Raw genomic sequence first — 18973 nt, 5'->3', positions numbered from 1 at the left:
GTATATTCCTGGAAACGTTCAGAATGTACCAGTAAACTACCAAGGATTTGATGTAATCTTTCACAAAACATCTAGTGGCCCTTTTGGGTACTTGAGATTATCACAGGCGTCTTTAATAACCTCTGGCCCTCTATGTGGCTTTATCAAGGTCAAATATATTGAATAAAATGAGAAAAATAGTGACAATGCTGTAAACATTATCCTAAATAACTTCAGTTTAGTGAATACCATTGTGTTTCATCATGAACTATGGTCTATATGTTTTTGCTGTCAATGTTCATTCTGTGGTGAAACTGGTGGCAGTTGTGAAAAAAAGTCACTAGTTGGAAGAGTTGCAGAGTTAATTGAAATAATGCCATTGTTCATTAGATGCTTTTTTCATTAATTAGGCAATTCTCTCTTGAACCATACGGTCTATCTACTAGAAGCTAATGGACAATATAGACAGATATAAATGATTCTATTTCTTTACTATTCAAGTATAAATGACCAAGGTTATGATTGATTGCCATATATTTTCTATTAATTACCAAATGTACTGAAGATTACTGTAACATTGGTAAATTACCAGTAGCTTTGCAACCCTAGTTTTAATATCTCAAAATAGACCCAGGTGATCACAGTCTGAAGTCAACTTCACACAGTCAACTGGAGCTTCTCTTACCGTTCTCATTCAAATAATCAAATTAGGCATTCAAAGCTGCGGCTCCAGATAGCAGGTGTTTGTGTTACACTTCCTGTTACTATGTTGTTTGTAAAGTCCCAAGTAAGTCTGTTTTTGTCCAGTTAGATGTGGCAAATGTTCTAAATGTTTGAGATCATTCGTAAAATGGAGATACTTTTTTCACTCGTTTGGTTGATTATAACGTTACTGAATCTCTCCATTGGCCTTCATGAACTCTTGCCACTCCCAAACAAACAAAACGATACTCACTGGAGTTCCTGCTGCAGTGGGATCGCCCGGCTTCGGTGGATAAACTCCTTAACAAGTCTGTGGACTCTCTTCTGAAACACATGCAATGTGTTGGCAATCGATGAATAGATTTAATGCTCTGAACCGTGGAAAGGATGGCCGTGTTCACAAACGGGGGAGGAGAGGTGGCGTTCGATTACGGATTAAACATCAGCAGCAGGCTATGCATCCCCTTACCTTATAGTATCCTGGCAAATGTGCAATCCTTGAGGAATAAAACAGACGAGTTGCAGGCAAAGGTCAATCATCTTCAGGAGTGCAGAGGCACCTGTTTTATGGCTTTTAATGAGTCTTGGCTGACTGACTCGTCTTTGGAGATAAAAATGATTCGGGTGTCTGTTCCTACTGGATGGGGACAGCAGTTCGACTGGGAAATCATAGGGGCAGAGTCTGCTTGTGCATAGATCACCGATGGTGCAACAATGTAACTGTCCTGCGAGACTATGTCTACCTGATATTGAGCTGCTGTTGCCTTTCTATTTCCCCAAATATTTATAATGGTCGTTTACATTCACCGTAATGCCAATGCGAAGAATGATGCTAATCTTATTTATACTGTGACACAAAATGCAATCCCGGTCTCCTGATTCCCCCAATATTATTTTAGGACATTTTAAATCGCTGTAACATGAAGAAAACTCAGAATAACACATATTAATGTCACCTTCCCAACACACCTCAACAAGACCCTGAACCTATGTTATGGCTCCATCAGAGGGGCCTACAAGTCTACAGCGAGAGTTCATCTGACCACAACACAGTGCATCTTCTGCCTCTCTACAGGACTGGGAGAACTGTGGTTGGGCTACAAGGCAAGGGAAACAAGATGATACCGTTTAAACACAAAGGACTGGCTGATGAGCTAAATGGTTTTATCTCAGATCTGACAATCAGAACGTTAGTGGAGGAATTACTGAGATGCGTATGAGGACAATTGCTACTCCCAAAATGGAATTTTGCATCCAGTGTCACCAGCCTATTCAGACAGACCAAAGTTAAAAAAGAGCCCAGGACCAGACATTGGTGGACAGGTACTTAAGTCATGTGCAGAACAACTCAGTGGATTTTTTCAGCACATTTTCATTTCCCCGACTGCACAACAAATTTCCCAATTGGGACAATAAAGATAACTTGATCAACTGAAAGTTTGACTATGAAACCTGTCTTTAAGTAGTACTGTCCCCTTTGCTTCTCCTGGGGGGTGTTTGGGAGGCTGGCCACTCACTGCTGCAGGTTGTGGTCTGCCATGTACACAGCCACAAAGAAGAGGGAGTCTCCAATGACCAAGAAGAGGCCCGAGAACCAACCAGAGAACATTGCCTCTCCAAACTCCCAGCATGAAACCACGTCGGGCAGGTTCTCGTCCCAGAACTCTACCACAGTCATGTAGGCCACCAGGGGGACAGGCCAGGGTGGTGAGCCCCGACACCCAGGACAGCACACCGCTGACAATGAGGAGGCCCCTCTTCAAACCCTGCTGCCTCCCGAGAGCCCAGCTCCACTCCCTCCAGGCCTGGGAAGGCCACCACCATGGTCAGGGCCCTGGTGCCCAGACAACAGCATGAGCACCATGGAGGCCAGCAAGTCCACAGCCAGGGCCATGAGGGATTCAAAGGCAATATCCCAACCTCCTCTGTGAAGATGCAGGTGTGCCACAGGCCTGACTACTAGTTCTCCGCTTAGTTCAGGTCCGAGTTCAAGGTCTTCCACAGGGGGATGAAGGTGGTTACAAGAGTAGTGACCAGACCCCCGACTGTGACAAAGAGCGCAGTTCTCTGCCATGATTTTGGCAGTCAGGAGCACCATCTTCTGTCAGTCGTCGTCGCTTATACTCCTCACACTCTCTCTGTCCCTCTCTTTGTATTGGCCGAAGAACAGCTAGTGAGCGACAGGGTGACGGGGTGCCCAATCCCGTGGTAGCACTTGGACCGACTCAAGCCAGCCCGCCTCATCCAGCATCTTAATAAAATACACCTGATAACCAGGAGATAATCCCAGGTCATGAGGCAATACAACAGACATACTGTTTTGTTGTATTGATACAAATCATTGTAGGGAACAATGAGCACTGTTCTGAGATGAAACCAGATATGTCCAGTGTGATCATGGGGATGGAACGTGTGCACAGGAAGGAAACATGAGCAAGTTGGGCATGGAGGTACAAACACAAAGAGGAAAGGCCAGAAACTCTCGCAAGGGTGTCCAGAGTGGCCCGATTCAATAGACTCCGAGTGGCTACTGCTGCCTCATGTATAACTCATTATTTCAAATGAAACCATGTGTTGATGTTACTGATATGAGGTTTTGAGATTGGCTCTTTGAGTCAAGTTTTTTTTCATCTAGAGAAAATCAGTTGATTTGCCAAAATGTCTCAAGTGTCAAGACTACTAATAGCACCTCGTGCTCAAAGCAATACTACTTAGGCTAAACAAGAGCCCAACACTTGGTGAGGTCCTCATTTAGGTTTTAGAGCTCTGGGTTTGTAGCTGGCAGGGAACATGAAATCCTATCTGGCCACTAAGCCCTCGACTCTTTCATTCATTGACTTTAGGGAAAGCGTTTTATTTTAAATGTTACATGAAATCAATTGGGATCAGATGAAAAGGAGTCACATTCCACAGAAAATCAACGCAGCCTTAAAACGGATATTAAACTCCAATCAAAGTTTATCAGATGTTTTCAGATCTCAAAAGTGGCCTTTTGTCAAAATCAGTCCACATCCTAGGCCATGTTTTGTAGATCCAGCTATACGCAGATCCAAAAATCCAAAATGAATGGTAAGGTTAAGGTTGCAAAGCTACCTGTAATTTACCAGAATCTTCAGTAATTATCAGAAAGTCTATGGCAATCTGTCAGAATTTTGATAATTTACACTTAACTTTTTAAAAATGTATTCATATTTAGTATTCATTTAATGTGTCCATGAGTTTCTAGTAGAAAGACCACATGTCAAACTCATTCCACAGAGGGCTTGGTGTCTGTGGGTTTTCACTCTATCCTTGTACTTGATTAATGAATTAAGATGACTAATTAGTAAGGAACTCCCTTCACCTGTTCGTCTAGGTCTTAAGTGAAAGGAAAAACCCGCAGACACTCGGCCCTCCATGAAATAAGTTTGACACCCCTAAAATAGACCATAAGGTTCAAGAGAAAATAGCCTAATTAATGAAAGAAATCAACAATGGCATTATTTTCAATTAACTCCAACTCTTCCAACAATTGCCTTTTTTCACAACTGCCACCACCAAAAGGTTGCTGGATCAAATCCCCGAGCTAACAAGGTAAAAATCTGTCATTCTGCCCCTGAGCAAGGCAGTTAACCCACTGTTCCCTGGGCGCTGAAGGGGTGGATGCCGAGGTGGATGTCAATTAAGGCAGCCCCCCCACACCTCTCTGATTCAGTTGAAGGCATTCAGTTGAAACAACTAACTAGGTATCCCCCTTTCCCAGTTTGATGCTAAAACATTAAACATATTGACATAGTTTGCAAAAAAAAAAGACATTTCATGCTGAAACACTCCTATGAAACACGTATGGTATTCTCTAAATTGGTTTATATTGAGGATAATGTTATCATTTTATAATCATCTTATTCAATATATTTTATATATACCCTCCCTTCGCAACCTTAGGTAAGGTCGACTTCCGGTATACAGAAATATCAAAATATAATTTAGTATGTCATACAGTTTTTGGGGGTGCAAGCTTATCTTCCACATATCATTGGAACCTGACACTACTGGAATACACTGGTAATTTGTTTAGACAAAGGTCAAGGGTTAACCTGCGCAGACTTGAAGGTCTCCTTCAGCATTGGTGTGCTCCATTGCCCTCAAGTGGTCCCTTGATTCAATGTCTGTTGGATTTCAAAAAGTCTAATATTTCAAGTTTCTAAACGCCAGCTTGCTGCAGCCCAACAGCTAAAGCATAGCGACAGTTAGAGGGCGCAATATTTCTGTGAGCGCACGGGCAGCGCCATTGAGGCCATCTCAATTTTGAAGTAGACTATTTTCTTCTATTACCTCTATGAGTTGGTAAACAAACTGGAATGGTGCATACTGCCACCTGGAGTGTGTTGTTTGAACAGGTATAAAGCCTGGGTTGGCAATTTACTGCCACCTGCAGTTATGGAAAGTTTGCTCATGAGTCTAATTCATTGGCTAATGACCTGGATAGAATCATGTGAACCTTAACCCAGAAGACCCATCCAGTTGACTACTTGAAAATGATGCGTCCTCAATGGCTCTGCCCATGCTAAAACAGGGTTTTGGGCACTTGGGTTCTGTATCTCCCTTTGGGCTAAAGGCAATGTTGATTGCACACTACTGGCAGCTGGTGAGCAAGAGATACATTGTTAGAATCAAGTCAGTCTCTTTTCTACTATTAGTTAAACCTAGTAGTTAAACTGTATAAATGTTTTTCTTCAAAAAGTGTTCTCTTTTAGATCGTTGCTTATTGGGAATTTGGGAGCCTTCACAAAATTTGCTGATAATCTCCCTCACAGCAAAACATCAATTGAAACAAAGCTAACCTATTATGGGTGACAAGATGGGGTGTATGCTAAGTACACATAGACTAATTGATGAACTTCATATAGGTCATTTATTAAAGCTTTGTGTACACGAAACCAACGTGAACAAACATTTGACTTAGCAGCATGTCGTCATAACTAAAACAGAGTATTTGAGTGGGCTTATTTCTGCAAACTGTACAGCCGCTGCTGGTTCAGAGACTTAGAAATATAGGTCCTGTGTTTGCCAATGTTAAATATCCATTCAATTCCAATGTCAATGTTAAACTAAACATGGTTCTCCCAAGCTTAGATAAACACCACTCAAGTACTAGACATGCCATAGCTAATCTGAAACCATCTTGACCGCGAAGCAGAGGTTGAAAATACTTAGCCATTCAATGAACACACTGAATTAGTTGCTAAGGGAAACCGAATCCCCTCGGAATAATGACCACGTACTGCAACTATGTCTTAAATACTTCGTAAAATGTATTTTGTAATAGTGCAACCATAAATAATTATTCTATGATAGATACATATACAGTATGTACCAGTGGAGGCTGCAAAGGGGAGGATGGCTCATAATAAATGGCTGGAACGTAGCGAATGGAATTGAATCAAAGACATGGAATCCATGTTTGATGAATTTGATACCGCTCCAGTCATTACCACAAGCTCGTTCTCCCCAATTAAGGTGCCACCAACCTCCTGTGGTATGTACTCTTTCTATGCAGGAGAATTCAACGTTCTTTCTTTTTTACACAATTTCTGATATTAGAAGATGAATATATGAGGAAATAAGTAGATGAAAAAGGGTACTTATAAACCATGCTAACTGAAATCAGGCTAACTGAACAAGGATGAACGGAAGGTTACTTCATGCTAGCGCAATCGTGAAGGTCAGCATTCTCAAGCCTGGCCCAGATGTACACATTCAGGTGATCATTTTCCAATAAGAGAGCTGATACAAGGCAACCCAGCATAGATACAAATTGACATTTAGGACAAGGATGAAGAAATGCTATGTAAGGCCCACAGTAACGTATAAGGCAGTGGCTGCTAGTGGAAGGAGAAATGTGGAGTGCAGGGGAGTCCATCCACCCCACTTCTCCTTCCGCCAGCCTCCACTGGTGTAAGGGAATGACTAAAGAGGGAGGGAGCAGACACGGAGGGCTTCGGTAGGCGGTAGCGAGAAGTGAGCAGCCTGGTCCTAGATGTCGGAGCCCATCTCTGCACACTGCTTGTCTGATATGTGTGAGGCAAGAGACTCGATGATGTCCAGCAGCAGCAGCTGGCTGAGGGACCTCAGGTTGGGGAGCTTGGACACCTTCAGAGGGGGGAAGGGGGGGGGGGGGGGAGCAACAAATAAAAAAAACTGTCACGATCAAACAAAGACTCAGGAAGAGCAAAGTTGTTGAGCAAAGCCAAAAGAGGGAGTGAAAAAAAATAGCGGATCAAAGTGCAAAACTGAAAACCCTGACGAGTAAGACAATACCAAGACAACTGGGGCCGCATGAAAATCTGGCTCGAGGGTGGCAAGTTTGAGCCCCTGGCGTAGAAAAAGAGGTACGTAGCATTTTGCTTGGTTTGTTAAGACAAAAATATATTCCCGAATGGCACTGTAAGGAGAGCCGACAAGCGTGAAGGATAAGGTGCTTGGCTGTAAACTGTCTCTTCTCTAACCACTGTGTAGAGGAAGACTGGGGTAATCCATTTGGGCAACAGGGTGGGACTCCCCACATAGTTTCCCCTCAGGGGCTTAGTTTAGCTGTGGAGTGGGAGGCAACACCCCCCCAGGACTCCGGACACCAGTAGCCCACCCACCTTGATGAACTGGTGGACAATGATGTGCAGGCAGTGCTTCTTCATGTCCCAGGCCTGGGTCTTGTCCGCCGCCTCCAGGATCTGAAAAGATGGACACGGAACTGAAGGGGGGTGAATGCTGCACACACTAACAGGATACAGCTACAGGCTAGATTAGAACATGTGAGCGGGGATTAACGGTGGGTGCAGTATACCTGGAGGACGTTCTCCACCGTCACATTCATCTCCAGGTTCTGCTTGCAGTAGGCCTGTAGCCTGTTGTTGGAGAAACCATAGTAATATGGCGCTGCGAACAGGTAGCTGTTATCAAGAGTCAAGGCCGTCATTGCACGCAAAGATCAGTATTGCCAAGTGATAGTGCTGCCACTTCTAATGACCCAATATGCATGCATGTAGCATTATACAAAATGGCTCCCCCATAGTATTGGACACAATAACAAATGAATGTGGAAGATGCTAGCCGAGTGGGGAGGATACAGAGAGTCTTCGGGAGGCATGTTAACGTCGCCGTAGTAGATATAGCGGAGCATGGACTCAAAGGCCTGCTTGCTGGGTACCATCTCCCCGATGGAGATGTTCACCTGGCCGTCCTCGGGCATGAAGGAACGGAACATCGCCTCAAAGTAGCTGCCCAGAGAAAGAGAGACACATCAACCCCATATACAAGCCTGGACACATACAGAACGGACACACAAGCAGTCAGGGAAAGTAACTCAACACGAGTAATCAACCCCAACTTCTGATCAAGAGGTTGTGGTAGTCCACTTGTGGGATTCAAATAGACCTGGGTCGTGTTCAGTAGGGCACGAGACCTTACCACAACAAAGTCTTGCATTGGGGGGGGGGGGAATCAGTTAGGACATCCATGTCAAGACGTTTCTCCCCACTGATCACAGCCAGGTACAGTGACAGTACCTTGAGCGGGCGGCTAGTATAGCTTTATGGGCGGGCCGCGGGTGTCCGTCCAATAACAGGACGATGTCACAGAAGTCCAGGCCGCCGCCCTCCAAGTAGGCCTTCATGTCCTGCACCAGGGAGGTGCCGATGTCCACGGGCTGATCCGAGTACACCCTGGGGGGAGGCTGCTGCTTCCGCCGGACTATCTCCACGATCAGAGGGGTGGACAGGTGCTCAAACTCCTTGGTCATGATCACCTGGTTAAAGTGAGTCTCCTTCACCACAAAGTTAAGACAGTGCTCCTATGGTGGGACAGAAGAACAGGTCGTGTGAGCGATAGATTGACAGAATCATTTTTTATTTTTTTGCTAATGCTTGATTTTACAACCTGGAATTAGCAAAAACCCTCTTTTGGGTCGTCCTACCTTGAGCTGATCCAGCTGCAGCTTGTTGGCTTGTTCGCACACGCTCAGAACGTTCTGAAGGTCCACCGACGCCTCGATGTACTGCACACACAGCTGCTCCAGCCGCGACAGCTTGAAGCTCAGCGCCAGCTTGTAGACATCCATGATTAGCAGAACGTCCTGGACGTGACCTGAGGGGAGTCCAGGAAAACATTGACATTTTAGTCATTTGCAGAGGATCTTAAAAATCGCCACTATCCAAGAAAGACAAGTACAATGTATGTGCTCTTTTGAAGAGGTTTCATATGCAGTATGTGTGGGGGTAAATATTTCCCTAATCGAACCCCTAGCCCTTACCCCCTGTGGACTCCTGTTGACCTGAGAGGAGTGGCTGGGTTCAAGCAATATGATAATTTATCCACCTTGCCTTCTGATAGGGGTGCCCTGGGGGCTGGGAGCTAAGGGTTGATTTGGTTATGAATAGGTATGAGGAAGCGGTGGGTGAACTCTGACCTCTGCGCGGGTACTGGATCTTGTCTGTGTACAGGAACTGCATCAACACCTCGAAGGGCTGGGCCTCGGCCTCTCTGATGTGCACCTCCAGCATGGGCTGGTTCCCGGAAGCCCTGGTGCCCCCTGGGATATCCCTGGGACCTCCAGCCCCCCGCCCCCTCCTCACCCCCCTCCTCACTGTTCTCCTGTTGTTTAATCCTCTGCACACAGATATAGGACACTTACTAACAGTCACTATTTCATGGGCCAGTTTCCCAGACATATTAACCCTAGTCCTGGACAACAACAAAAAGACCTTTCAATGGAGCTCCTCCATTGAAAGGTCTTTTTAGTCCAGAGCTAGGCTCAATCTGAGTCACGGAAATCAGCCCCATGTGGGTTACATTCAAATAATTAGGAAATGGTCGTTCCATTGGGTCAGTGGGTTAAGGGCATGGTGCTGGCAAAACCAGCAATGTGGGTTCGATTCCTGCACGGACCATATTATACTGAATAATGTTGACAGTTCTGTAAGTGTGTCTCTGCTCCACTACGTCATTTATACATGGGAGACTGACGACTAAAGCGTGACAAAGGTGAGAAGAGGACCCAAGCTCTCTCCACTTACCTGTCTCTGTCTATCCCGGGCCTGCAGGATCTTCTTTCTCAGCCACTGGCATCTTGCAGTCACGATGGCAATATGACCAAGGACTCTCTCCTCCCTCTGCAGTCGGAGAAAGAATAGGGAGTGAGAAAGAGAGCGGAGGTCAAAATAAAGAGGGACAAAAAGAGGAAGGGAAGCAAAAAGCTGGACAATCCCTTAATTATTAAAAGGCAGCTGATCCACTTTTGTCCTCTACGAGGCAGGGTCGTGCTCATTAGGGCATGCGACAGGAAACGTTTAGCAAAGGAAGACGAAAATGAGCGTTTCTTATAAGACCCTTAAGTCCCTGTTCCAGTCCGTTACAAAAATAAATAAAATATATTTGGTGCCTATTTAAAAAAAAAAAAAAATCTCAGCTCAGTCTCCCAGCAGCACGTCGATTAGCTGTGAGGACCCACCTCTCCCAGGATGAACTCCACATCGCAAAACTGACGGTTCTCAAACAGCTTGCCGTAGTCCTCGTGGAGCGTGCACTTTGGGTAGCAAGAAAACTGATGGAAAAGAATAACAAAAGTTCATAAGGGTTAATATGGGTAGTGAGCGACTAAATGGTCCTATTTAACCCATTTCATTTTCTTCCATCAATACGTCGACTGTTCCCACCAATGCAGAGCAACACAGTGACACGTAGGGTAGCGGATTGTGTGTTTTGACCTTGAAAATGCTTTTCAACTCCCATAGACACCCACCTGGAATCTGTACATCTCCCCGCTGCGCACATTATTGTCCACCGTTCCCCCAAAGATGTACATGGCATCCTGGATCACAGCGGCCGCGTGGAAAAGTCTTCCACTGGGCATCTGGAGGGAGAGAGAGGATGGGAGAGAAACAGGGAGTGATTCGGGCAACGTGGACAAACGAGACCCCCACTGGTTTAGCAGAAGATCCCTTCAAAATGACTAGAAAGAGAGGAAAGCGGATGAGGTCAGTTCGTGATACAAGAGGCAAGAGCTGCAATGGCTTTTTCCTCCTCGGCCATGTTTTAGAAATCCCCTAGGTCATGTTCATTAGGCAACAAACAGAAGACAACTAAATGAAACAAGGAGGGACTACCTGACCTGAACATTTTTTTTCCCCCTGTGCACAACGATTTAAAGGATTTTTGTGACTATGTGCCCTAATGAATATGACCCAGCAGTTTGTGGCTCATACCGCAAAGACACAGGTCTATAGGCAAAGGAAGATCCAAGGTGGACAATCAATTCGTCTATGTGGTCTTTGGCCATACCTTATTATTTTGCTCCCCAATTATGCGCATGCCTAACCAGTGGCTTGTTGAGCTATTCCATTCTGACTAAATACACAATGATGTTCTTAAAGCTGCACTCTGTAGCTTATTTTATATTTCCTCTGGAGATTGTTTGTTTCTGTAGTACTCAGAAGGGAGGGTATGTGCGAGGAGGAGAAGAACCACCCAGATTGGCTTAAATCAAACAGCGGTTGTTTTTTGTGTTTGTTTTGAGCTGTAACTGTATGGAGAAGAAAAGCTACGGCGGGGGCAGCTTACCAGATGAGAGAGAGAGCAAACAAAGAGAGACATTTTTCTATTTGATTAAAGATTATTATTTTTTTTTTACCAGGATTGACCCTTGAGATGAGGTCATCTCGTTTCCAAGGGGATCCTGGAAAAGGTAGAGAGCAGTGGGACTTCAAAACATATACGTGTAAATCAAATGGCACAAATGTAATGGATCGCATGCAAAAATATGCACATATCTTAGTGGGAAAACTCCACCCAAAAACTATCTTTTGGTATTTGTTTTATTTGTGCATTGTTGATATAGTACCAAAATGTTTTGTATGTCAGCAATCAAGTTTTGAAGATATTTAACTTTTAATATAGAGAAATACAGCCAGTATGATGCATTTTGCACAATATGATGCTGCGTTTTGCATCATACAGGCTGTATTTCTGTATTTTGATAGTTATATACATCTTGAAAACTTGATTGCTGATGTACAAAACATTTTGTTCACTATATCAACAAGTAACTAATGAAACAAATACCAAAAGATCATGTTGGGGTGGAATTTTCCTTTAAGGTGCTGGATGAAAATAAGAAAAAAAGAATCTGAAGTTATGTCTGCAACGCTGATACACTCCCACCGTGATTTATTGGGACGCACACAAAGTTGTATGTTAGGTGTCTCAATAAATCACTGTGGGAGCTTATTAAAGTCACCGTCTTTTGTCATGCTTGCTACGCAACTCATCTCTCTAATGTTCTGTAGTATTGGCAGCCCGATCAACACAGACACATGGCATCAAATTAGGGCTACGCCCAAAAATATGACAGTGCACCCGACAACGCAAACATGCCACGTTTTCACTTCTTTTCGGGTATAGAGAATACATTACAACCCAAAAGCCCTTCCACTCTAGGCACTTCTGGGCATCTGAGATTATTTGATAGGTTGAAGCAATATGGAGAAAATTCCACCTAGCCCCTATCAGAGGGCAAAGTGGAACTAATCCCAAATTGCTTACACCAATCACATTCTCTTCAACTGCACAGGGGTAGAGGCTAGGAGTAGATTTGGGAATGGGTTTAAGACTAATCAGTACTAATAACTAGGGGCCCTACTCGGTGACCAGTGGACACCTGCTGAGCACATACCTCGCTGTCCAGGCTGGGCTGGATCACCTCCCAGGTCTGGGAGTCCACGTCGTAGGAGTGCAGCTCGTTGGGCAGCGTGTTGTCGGCCGCGCCTCCAAACACGTACAGGTGACGGTCGAAGGCCACCATGGTGTGGCCATAGCGCCTCTGGGGGGGCGGGGGGGAGCCCCGCAGCAGGTGTTCAGTCGGGATGCGCGTCCACCTGGGCGTGACGGGAGGATCGACAAGACAGAATCTCGGTCATCTGACCCTCGGACATCAGCAGCACAAGCACTCCCTTCGTAGTGTCATAAAATGCCTCTCTTTTGTGTCTACTCGTTCAGAATGGCTTTATTAACATTCAGTCTGATCTGGCTTTCTCACATGTGGCCCTTGAACTCAAACTGGAAGAGGTTGTTGGTGATCTTGGCTCCACTCTGGCCGGAGAACACAAACATCTTGTCCCTGCACACGGCTACAGGGAAGTTGCAGCAGGAGGGAGGGATCTCACCGCTCTGTTCGATCTGAGACACCACAAAAACAGAAATGACATTCCTATGCATTATTTTGTTGTTGCCATGTACAGTGCCTTCGGAACATAATCAGACCCCTTGACTTTTCACAGATTTTGTAACGTTACAGCCTTATTCTAAAATGGATTATATATTTTTTTTTAATCCTCACACACACAATATCCCATAAAGACAAAGCGAAAACAAGTTAATAGAAATTTTTGCAAATGTATTAAAAATAAAAAACAGAAATACATCATTTACATAAGTATTCAGACCCTTTGCTATGAGACTTGACATTGAGCTCAGGTGCATCCTGTTTCCATTGATCATCCTTGATGTTTTTACAACATGATTGCAGTCCACCTGTGGTAAATTAAATTGGACATGATTTGGAAAGGCACATACCTGCCTATTTAAAGGTCCCACAGTTGACAGTGCATGACAGAGCAAAAACCAAGCCATGAGGTCGAAGAAAGTGTCCGTAGAGCTCAGAGACAGGATTGTGTCGAGGCACAGATCTGGGGAAGGGTACCAAACATTTCTGCAGCATTGAAGATCCCCAAGAACACAATGGCCACCATCATTATTAAATAGAAGAATTATAGAACCACCAACTCTTCCTGGAGCTGGCCACCCAGCCAAACAGAGGAATCAGGGGAAACGGGCCTTGGTCAGTGAGGTAACCAAGAACCTGAAGGTCACTCTGACAGAGCTCCAGAGTTCCTCTATTGAGATTTGAGAACCTTCCAGAAGGACAACCATCTCTGCAACACTTCACCAAAACACGCCTTTATGGTAGAGTGGCCAAACGGAAGCCTCTCCTCAGTAAAGAGGCACATGACAGCCCTATGTGTGTGTAGATTGAGGGAAAAAATGTTTAAATAAATTTTAGAGTAAGGCTGTAAACGTAACAAAATGTGGAAAAAGTCAAGGGGTCTGAATACTTTCCAAAGGCACTGTATGTATATGCATTATGTGTGGTTGGTTGCATGTCTATAAACTTGAGTGTGCTTGAAGATTCTCCTGTGTATGTCCCTTCGTTAAGAGAAGGTTCTGCATAATGACCTCCTCCCAACAGGCATGCTCTCGATCCTGAAGACTGATGGTCCACATGTCATTTAACCTGCAGGTAGGGCAAACCATCAAATCAGTTTTATTTTTATGTAAACATCAGGACATTGTCAATAAATATGACACAATTGTCAAACAAACCTACCTGGCATTTCCATCGTAGCCAGCAAATATCCATAGCTTATCACTGTACACTGTGGCACCATGTGCTGACCTGGCCACAGGCAAACTGAAATATAAACAAAGACATGATTATACCACTGCTTGAAGCAATATGACAGACTAAGAGGTGATATCTTTTGGTAAGCACATGTATATATTGTACTTCCCTATATCACAAATTACCTGCCCTCCACTTTCCACTCCGTCCACTGTCCTGTTGCAAACTTGTACTCAAAAAGGTCATTTTTGTTTTTAAGATTGGAGTTTGAGTAGATATCGCCAGTGTAGCCCCCTGAAAAGTTAAAATACAAGATTAAAGCTATTACGGACCACACGTGAAGTTAGATGAACATAAACTAGCAGGCATTGAAGAAAAACTCACCAAACACAAACATGCTGCTGCCATACACCACGGCAGAATGGTGATACCTGGGTGCTGGTGGCGTGCCGGTGGTGAAGGCTCTGGAACACATTCAGTTTGTCAGCCTTCAGTTCAAGTATGATGGATCTTATAGAACAGTGTTGTCAGTGTCATGTACAGTGCCATCAGAAAGTATTCATACCCCTTGACTTATTCCACATTTGTTGTGTTACAGCCTGAATTCAAAATGGATTAAACCTCCCCCCTCCTCACCCATCTACACACAATACCCCACGACGACATACGACAACAAAGTCAAAACATGTGTTTTTAAATGTTTGCAAATGTTATGAAAACGAAATACAGAAATCTAATTTACCTAAGTATTCACATCCCTGAGTCAATACTTTGTAGCAGCACCATTGGCAGTGATTACAGCTGTGAGTCTTTCTGGGCAAGTCTCTAAGGGTGCGTTGCACCAACATGGATTAAGACTTAAACTGGGTTAAAGCAAGGTGAATCTATTAATCTTGTTGCACCAAATTTTAAACCTAGTTTAAAATTAAATCATTCCTCTAATCTAAGTTTAGTTTTCATTTTAAACCTAGATTAAATTAAAGCCTGTTGCTCAAAGAATTTTTGTAAAAATATCAACTTAGATTGAAGATTAATTCTAAACTACCTACCACTTGAGGTGGTTTAACTGATAGAATGGCAGCATATCTACTGTGGAGAGACCAACACAAGAGAGAATAATTAGAGACAGGTTGAATCCTGTTGAGTACACCTGGATTGTGCAACATTTGCCCATTATTCTTTTCAAAATTCTTCAAGCTCTGTCCAATTGGTTGTTGATCATTGCTATACAACCATTATCACATCTTGCCATAGATTTTCAACTAGATTTAAGTCAAAACTGTTACTCAGCCACTCAGGATTTGCCCCAAACATAAGACTTTGTATTCAGGACAAAAAGTGAATTGCTTTGCCACCGTCTTTGCAGTATTACTTTAGTGCCATGTTCCAAACAGAACACATTTTTATGAAATATTTGTATTCTGCACAGACTTCCTTCTTTCCACTCGGTCAATTAGGTTAGTATTTTGGAATAGCTTCATGGTTGTTGATCCATCCTCAGTTCTCTCTTTAAAGCCATTAAACTCTGGAACTGTTTTAAAGTCACCATTGGCCTCATGGTGAAATCCCTGAGCGGTTTCCTTCCCTTGAGTTAAAGAAGGACGCATGTTTATTTGTAGTGACTGGGTGTATTGATGCACCATCCGAAGTGTAATTAATAACTTCACCATGCTCAAATTAATATATATATTTTTTCCCATAGGTGCACTTTGCAAGGCATTTGAAAAGCTCATTGTGGTTGAATCTGTGTTTGAAATTCACAGCTCGACCGAGGGACCTTAAAAATAATTGTATGTGTAAGGTACAGAGATGAGATTCAAAAATGATGTTAAACACTTATTGCACAAGAGTGAGTCCATGCAACTTGTCAAATCAAATTTTATTGGCCACATACCTGTGCTTAGCAGATGTTATTGCAGGTGTAGAGCAATGCTTGTAAAAATGTCCTGGCTGTATGTAGTAACACAAAACATTCTCTGGGCTAATAATGTGAGAAATAAAACAGAAAAAAATAATACTGCAAAGTTTCCTAAGAGCTGGAAGAAAGGCAGCCCTCTCTGTTGGCACCATCCCCCTGTGACTTGTTAAGCAAATGTTATCTCCAGAACTTATTTAGGCTTGCCATAACGAAGGGGTTGAATACTTATTGACTCAAGACATTTAAGCTTTTCATTTTTAATTAATTTGAGAAAACAAATCTAAAAACATAAAACCACTTTGACATTATATATATAAAATAATAATAAAGTGGCATTTAGCAACCGCTTTTATCCAAAACGACATACAGTCGTGCGCGCATACATTGTGTGCAGGCCATTGAGAAAAAAAATTCTCAATTCAAACCATTTTCAATTTAGCACAACAAAATGTGGAGGGTTGTGAATACTTCCAGAAGGCGCGGTATATTTAAAGGAATGTGTGAAGGTGATTCTTACCGGCACCATGAGCAGTCCTTCACATCGAAGCGCAACAAGTCATTCAGCATGTTTTTCCTGTCAGAAGTTAATAGGGGCTTAAGTTAGATCACTGAGGATTTCCACACGACCTCAACATTGCAATGCAACCACATGAATGTGACTCAAACATGTCTTACCCATTATCTCCCCCGAATACATATATGGCATCCCTGTATGCCACAACGGTGTGCTTGCTGCGTCTGCAGAATTGAAAATGTTTTACATTTGCAACTGTCACAATGGTCACACCAGCAATCACAAGAATAGCCTAACAACATTGTCGTAGGCACCGCAGCACTAGCTACAAAGAAATGTATAATGACATTAGTTGTCAACTCACCTGGCACCGACAAACTCATCACACGGTGGGAGCCTTCTCCAGCGATGGACAGTCTCGAATGGGCCGAAATTAAGTGTCAAATATTCCACACTGTCCGAGCAGCTATGGTCGAAATCAACACTTGGTGCAACTTTGGTGGATTTACAAGACATGGTTACATGACCATCACATCCAACCAATCTCTTCTTAGCTGTCCATAGCAAGACCGTGCCCTCTAGGTCAAAAGCCACCCACCCTGGGATTATGCTGATACAGTTACTAGATGAATTTGCAGATACACTGTTTGTCATTCAGTTAGCTAAGCTTTCCTTTCATCTTAAAATCGTCCTTTTTACTGGCGAAAGGGCAACCAAGAATAGGCGATGTGACTTAGCTAACGTTACCCGAACCGGCTAGCTAGCCAAGCTAGCTAGTGAACGGCCACGGAATAGCCAGCTAGTTACAAATAAATACATCGGGATGATACATCTTTAATATGTTCCCCTCTATCTAAAAAAAAAAAGAATACTAAAACAATGTATATACCATTAATATCTATGTTACCAAAAAGTGGCATTTACGAGCTACAACAATCGTAATGTTTTTCTTGCTGCAAAACAAAAAGTGTCACAAATCGCCCACGCCCCTGAAATTGTTGCTGGAAGTTGTAGTTTATACAATAGAGTTTCTTATAGTTCTCAATATATATTGCAATGTATTAGAACATCATTTCCCATGAACAACAAATAGTCTCATCCATTGGCTCTCAATGGGGAATATTTAGCCAATCACAGTAAGAAAGTGAGTTGCTCGCTTTTCTCTTCGATTTATCCGCACGTCATCGTGTGTGGTCGCCAGAAAATGAAACGTTTTTTTCCCCCAAGTACTGTACTGTACATACAGTATGTTCCTCTGGTCTTTGCCTTCAGAAAGTATTCCTACCCCTTGACATATTCCACATTTTGTTGTGTTACAACCTAAATTCAAAAATATTAAATATATGTTTTTCTCACCCATCTACACACAATACCTCCTAAAGACAAAAACATGTTGTTTTTTTAAAACATTTTTGCAAATGTATTTAAAAGGAACAAAAATAAATCTAATTTATATAAGTATCCCCCCTACATGGTAGTATCACCTATGGCAGTGATTACAGCTGTGAGTCTTTCTGGATAAGTCTTTAAGAGCTTTACACACCGGGATTGTACAATATTTGCACCTTTTTCTTTTTCAAGCTCTGTCAAATTGGTTGTTGACCATTGCTAAACAGCCATTTTCATGTCTTTCCATAGATTTTCAAGACTAACTAATTTAAAACTGTAACCAGGCTACTCAGGAACATTCAATGTCTTCTTAGTAAGCATCTCAGTGCTACAGGACACCCCTGTTCAAATCCAGGCTGTTTCATAACCAGCCCACATTGTTTGGGTTTGTCCAGTGTAGGCCGGCATTGTAAATAAGAATTCTTAACTGACTTGCCGAGATAAATAATATTTAATGTCAGATTATTTTTTATTTGTACCCATCTACCAATGGGTGCCCTTCTTTGTGAGGCCTTGGAAAACCTTCCTGGTCTTTGTGGTTGATTCAGGTGTTTGAAATTCACTGGTCAACTGAGGGACCTTACAGATAATTGTATGTGTACAGAGATGAGGTGGTCATTCAAAAATAATGTTAAACACTATTATTGCACACAGAGTGAGTCCATGCAATTCCTTAGGTGACTTGATAAGCACATTTTACTCCTGAACGTATTTCTACCTGCCATAACAAAGAGGTTGAAAACGTATTGATTCAAGACATTCCAGCATTTCATTTTGAATTCATTTGTAAACTATTTCGAAAAACATAATTGCACCTTGACGTTATGGGGTAGGCCAGTGACACGAAATCTCAGTTTAATCCATTTTAAATTCAGGGTCTCAAGGAGTGTGAATACTTTCTGAAGGCACTGTAAATCCCACACTGATTACCGCTCACGAAAAATCTTTGTACTCAAGAGACACTGAACTACGTTAATGTGTAGCTACACACTTACAGACAAAATGACACACACGCATGTGTGTTTACACATTATCCGTTGTT

At 43.0% G+C, this 18973-nt stretch overlaps 3 protein-coding genes across 4 annotated transcripts in view; all 3 read right to left on the bottom strand.

Moving 5' to 3' along the window:
- LOC135514362 (apoptosis-inducing factor 3) overlaps positions 1 to 1236 on the bottom strand; it is a 44433-nt gene extending 43197 nt beyond the window's left edge. Inside the window, exons 1-2 of one of the 2 annotated variants that reach the window (XM_064937802.1) lie at positions 1151 to 1236; positions 935 to 1005 (exon numbers count right to left, since the gene is read on the bottom strand). In XM_064937802.1, coding sequence (XP_064793874.1) covers positions 935 to 1005; positions 1151 to 1221 — 142 coding nt within the window. In that variant the 5' untranslated portion in view covers positions 1222 to 1236. Of the gene's footprint in view, positions 1 to 934; positions 1025 to 1150 lie in introns of those variants that run through there. The other variant, XM_064937804.1, reaches the window with a different exon arrangement.
- A 958-nt stretch (positions 1237 to 2194) lies between these two features.
- Positions 2195 to 2779, bottom strand: cldn26 (claudin 26). Its single transcript, XM_064936511.1, is given in 6 exon segments — positions 2195 to 2378; positions 2380 to 2459; positions 2461 to 2524; positions 2526 to 2592; positions 2595 to 2751; positions 2753 to 2779. Coding segments are annotated over 6 exon segments (579 nt in total).
- A 2777-nt stretch (positions 2780 to 5556) lies between these two features.
- On the bottom strand, positions 5557 to 17523 carry lztr1 (leucine zipper like post translational regulator 1). Its single transcript, XM_064937801.1, is given in 21 exon segments — positions 5557 to 6813; positions 7311 to 7391; positions 7505 to 7610; positions 7788 to 7937; positions 8226 to 8509; positions 8633 to 8802; positions 9125 to 9275; positions 9277 to 9324; positions 9732 to 9827; positions 10166 to 10258; positions 10457 to 10567; positions 11345 to 11389; positions 12386 to 12587; positions 12749 to 12888; positions 13945 to 14002; positions 14096 to 14179; positions 14296 to 14404; positions 14495 to 14574; positions 16546 to 16602; positions 16704 to 16766; positions 16907 to 17523. Coding segments are annotated over 21 exon segments (2535 nt in total). The 5' UTR covers positions 17197 to 17523; the 3' UTR covers positions 5557 to 6696.
- Positions 17524 to 18973: the final 1450 nt, after the last annotated feature.

Source organism: Oncorhynchus masou, chromosome 25, assembly GCF_036934945.1.
Source record: "Oncorhynchus masou masou isolate Uvic2021 chromosome 25, UVic_Omas_1.1, whole genome shotgun sequence".
In the NCBI taxonomy this organism is placed as follows: domain Eukaryota; kingdom Metazoa; phylum Chordata; class Actinopteri; order Salmoniformes; family Salmonidae; genus Oncorhynchus; species Oncorhynchus masou.
Note: the sequence above shows the minus strand (reverse complement) of the source record. Positions and strands in the feature narration are given on the sequence as shown.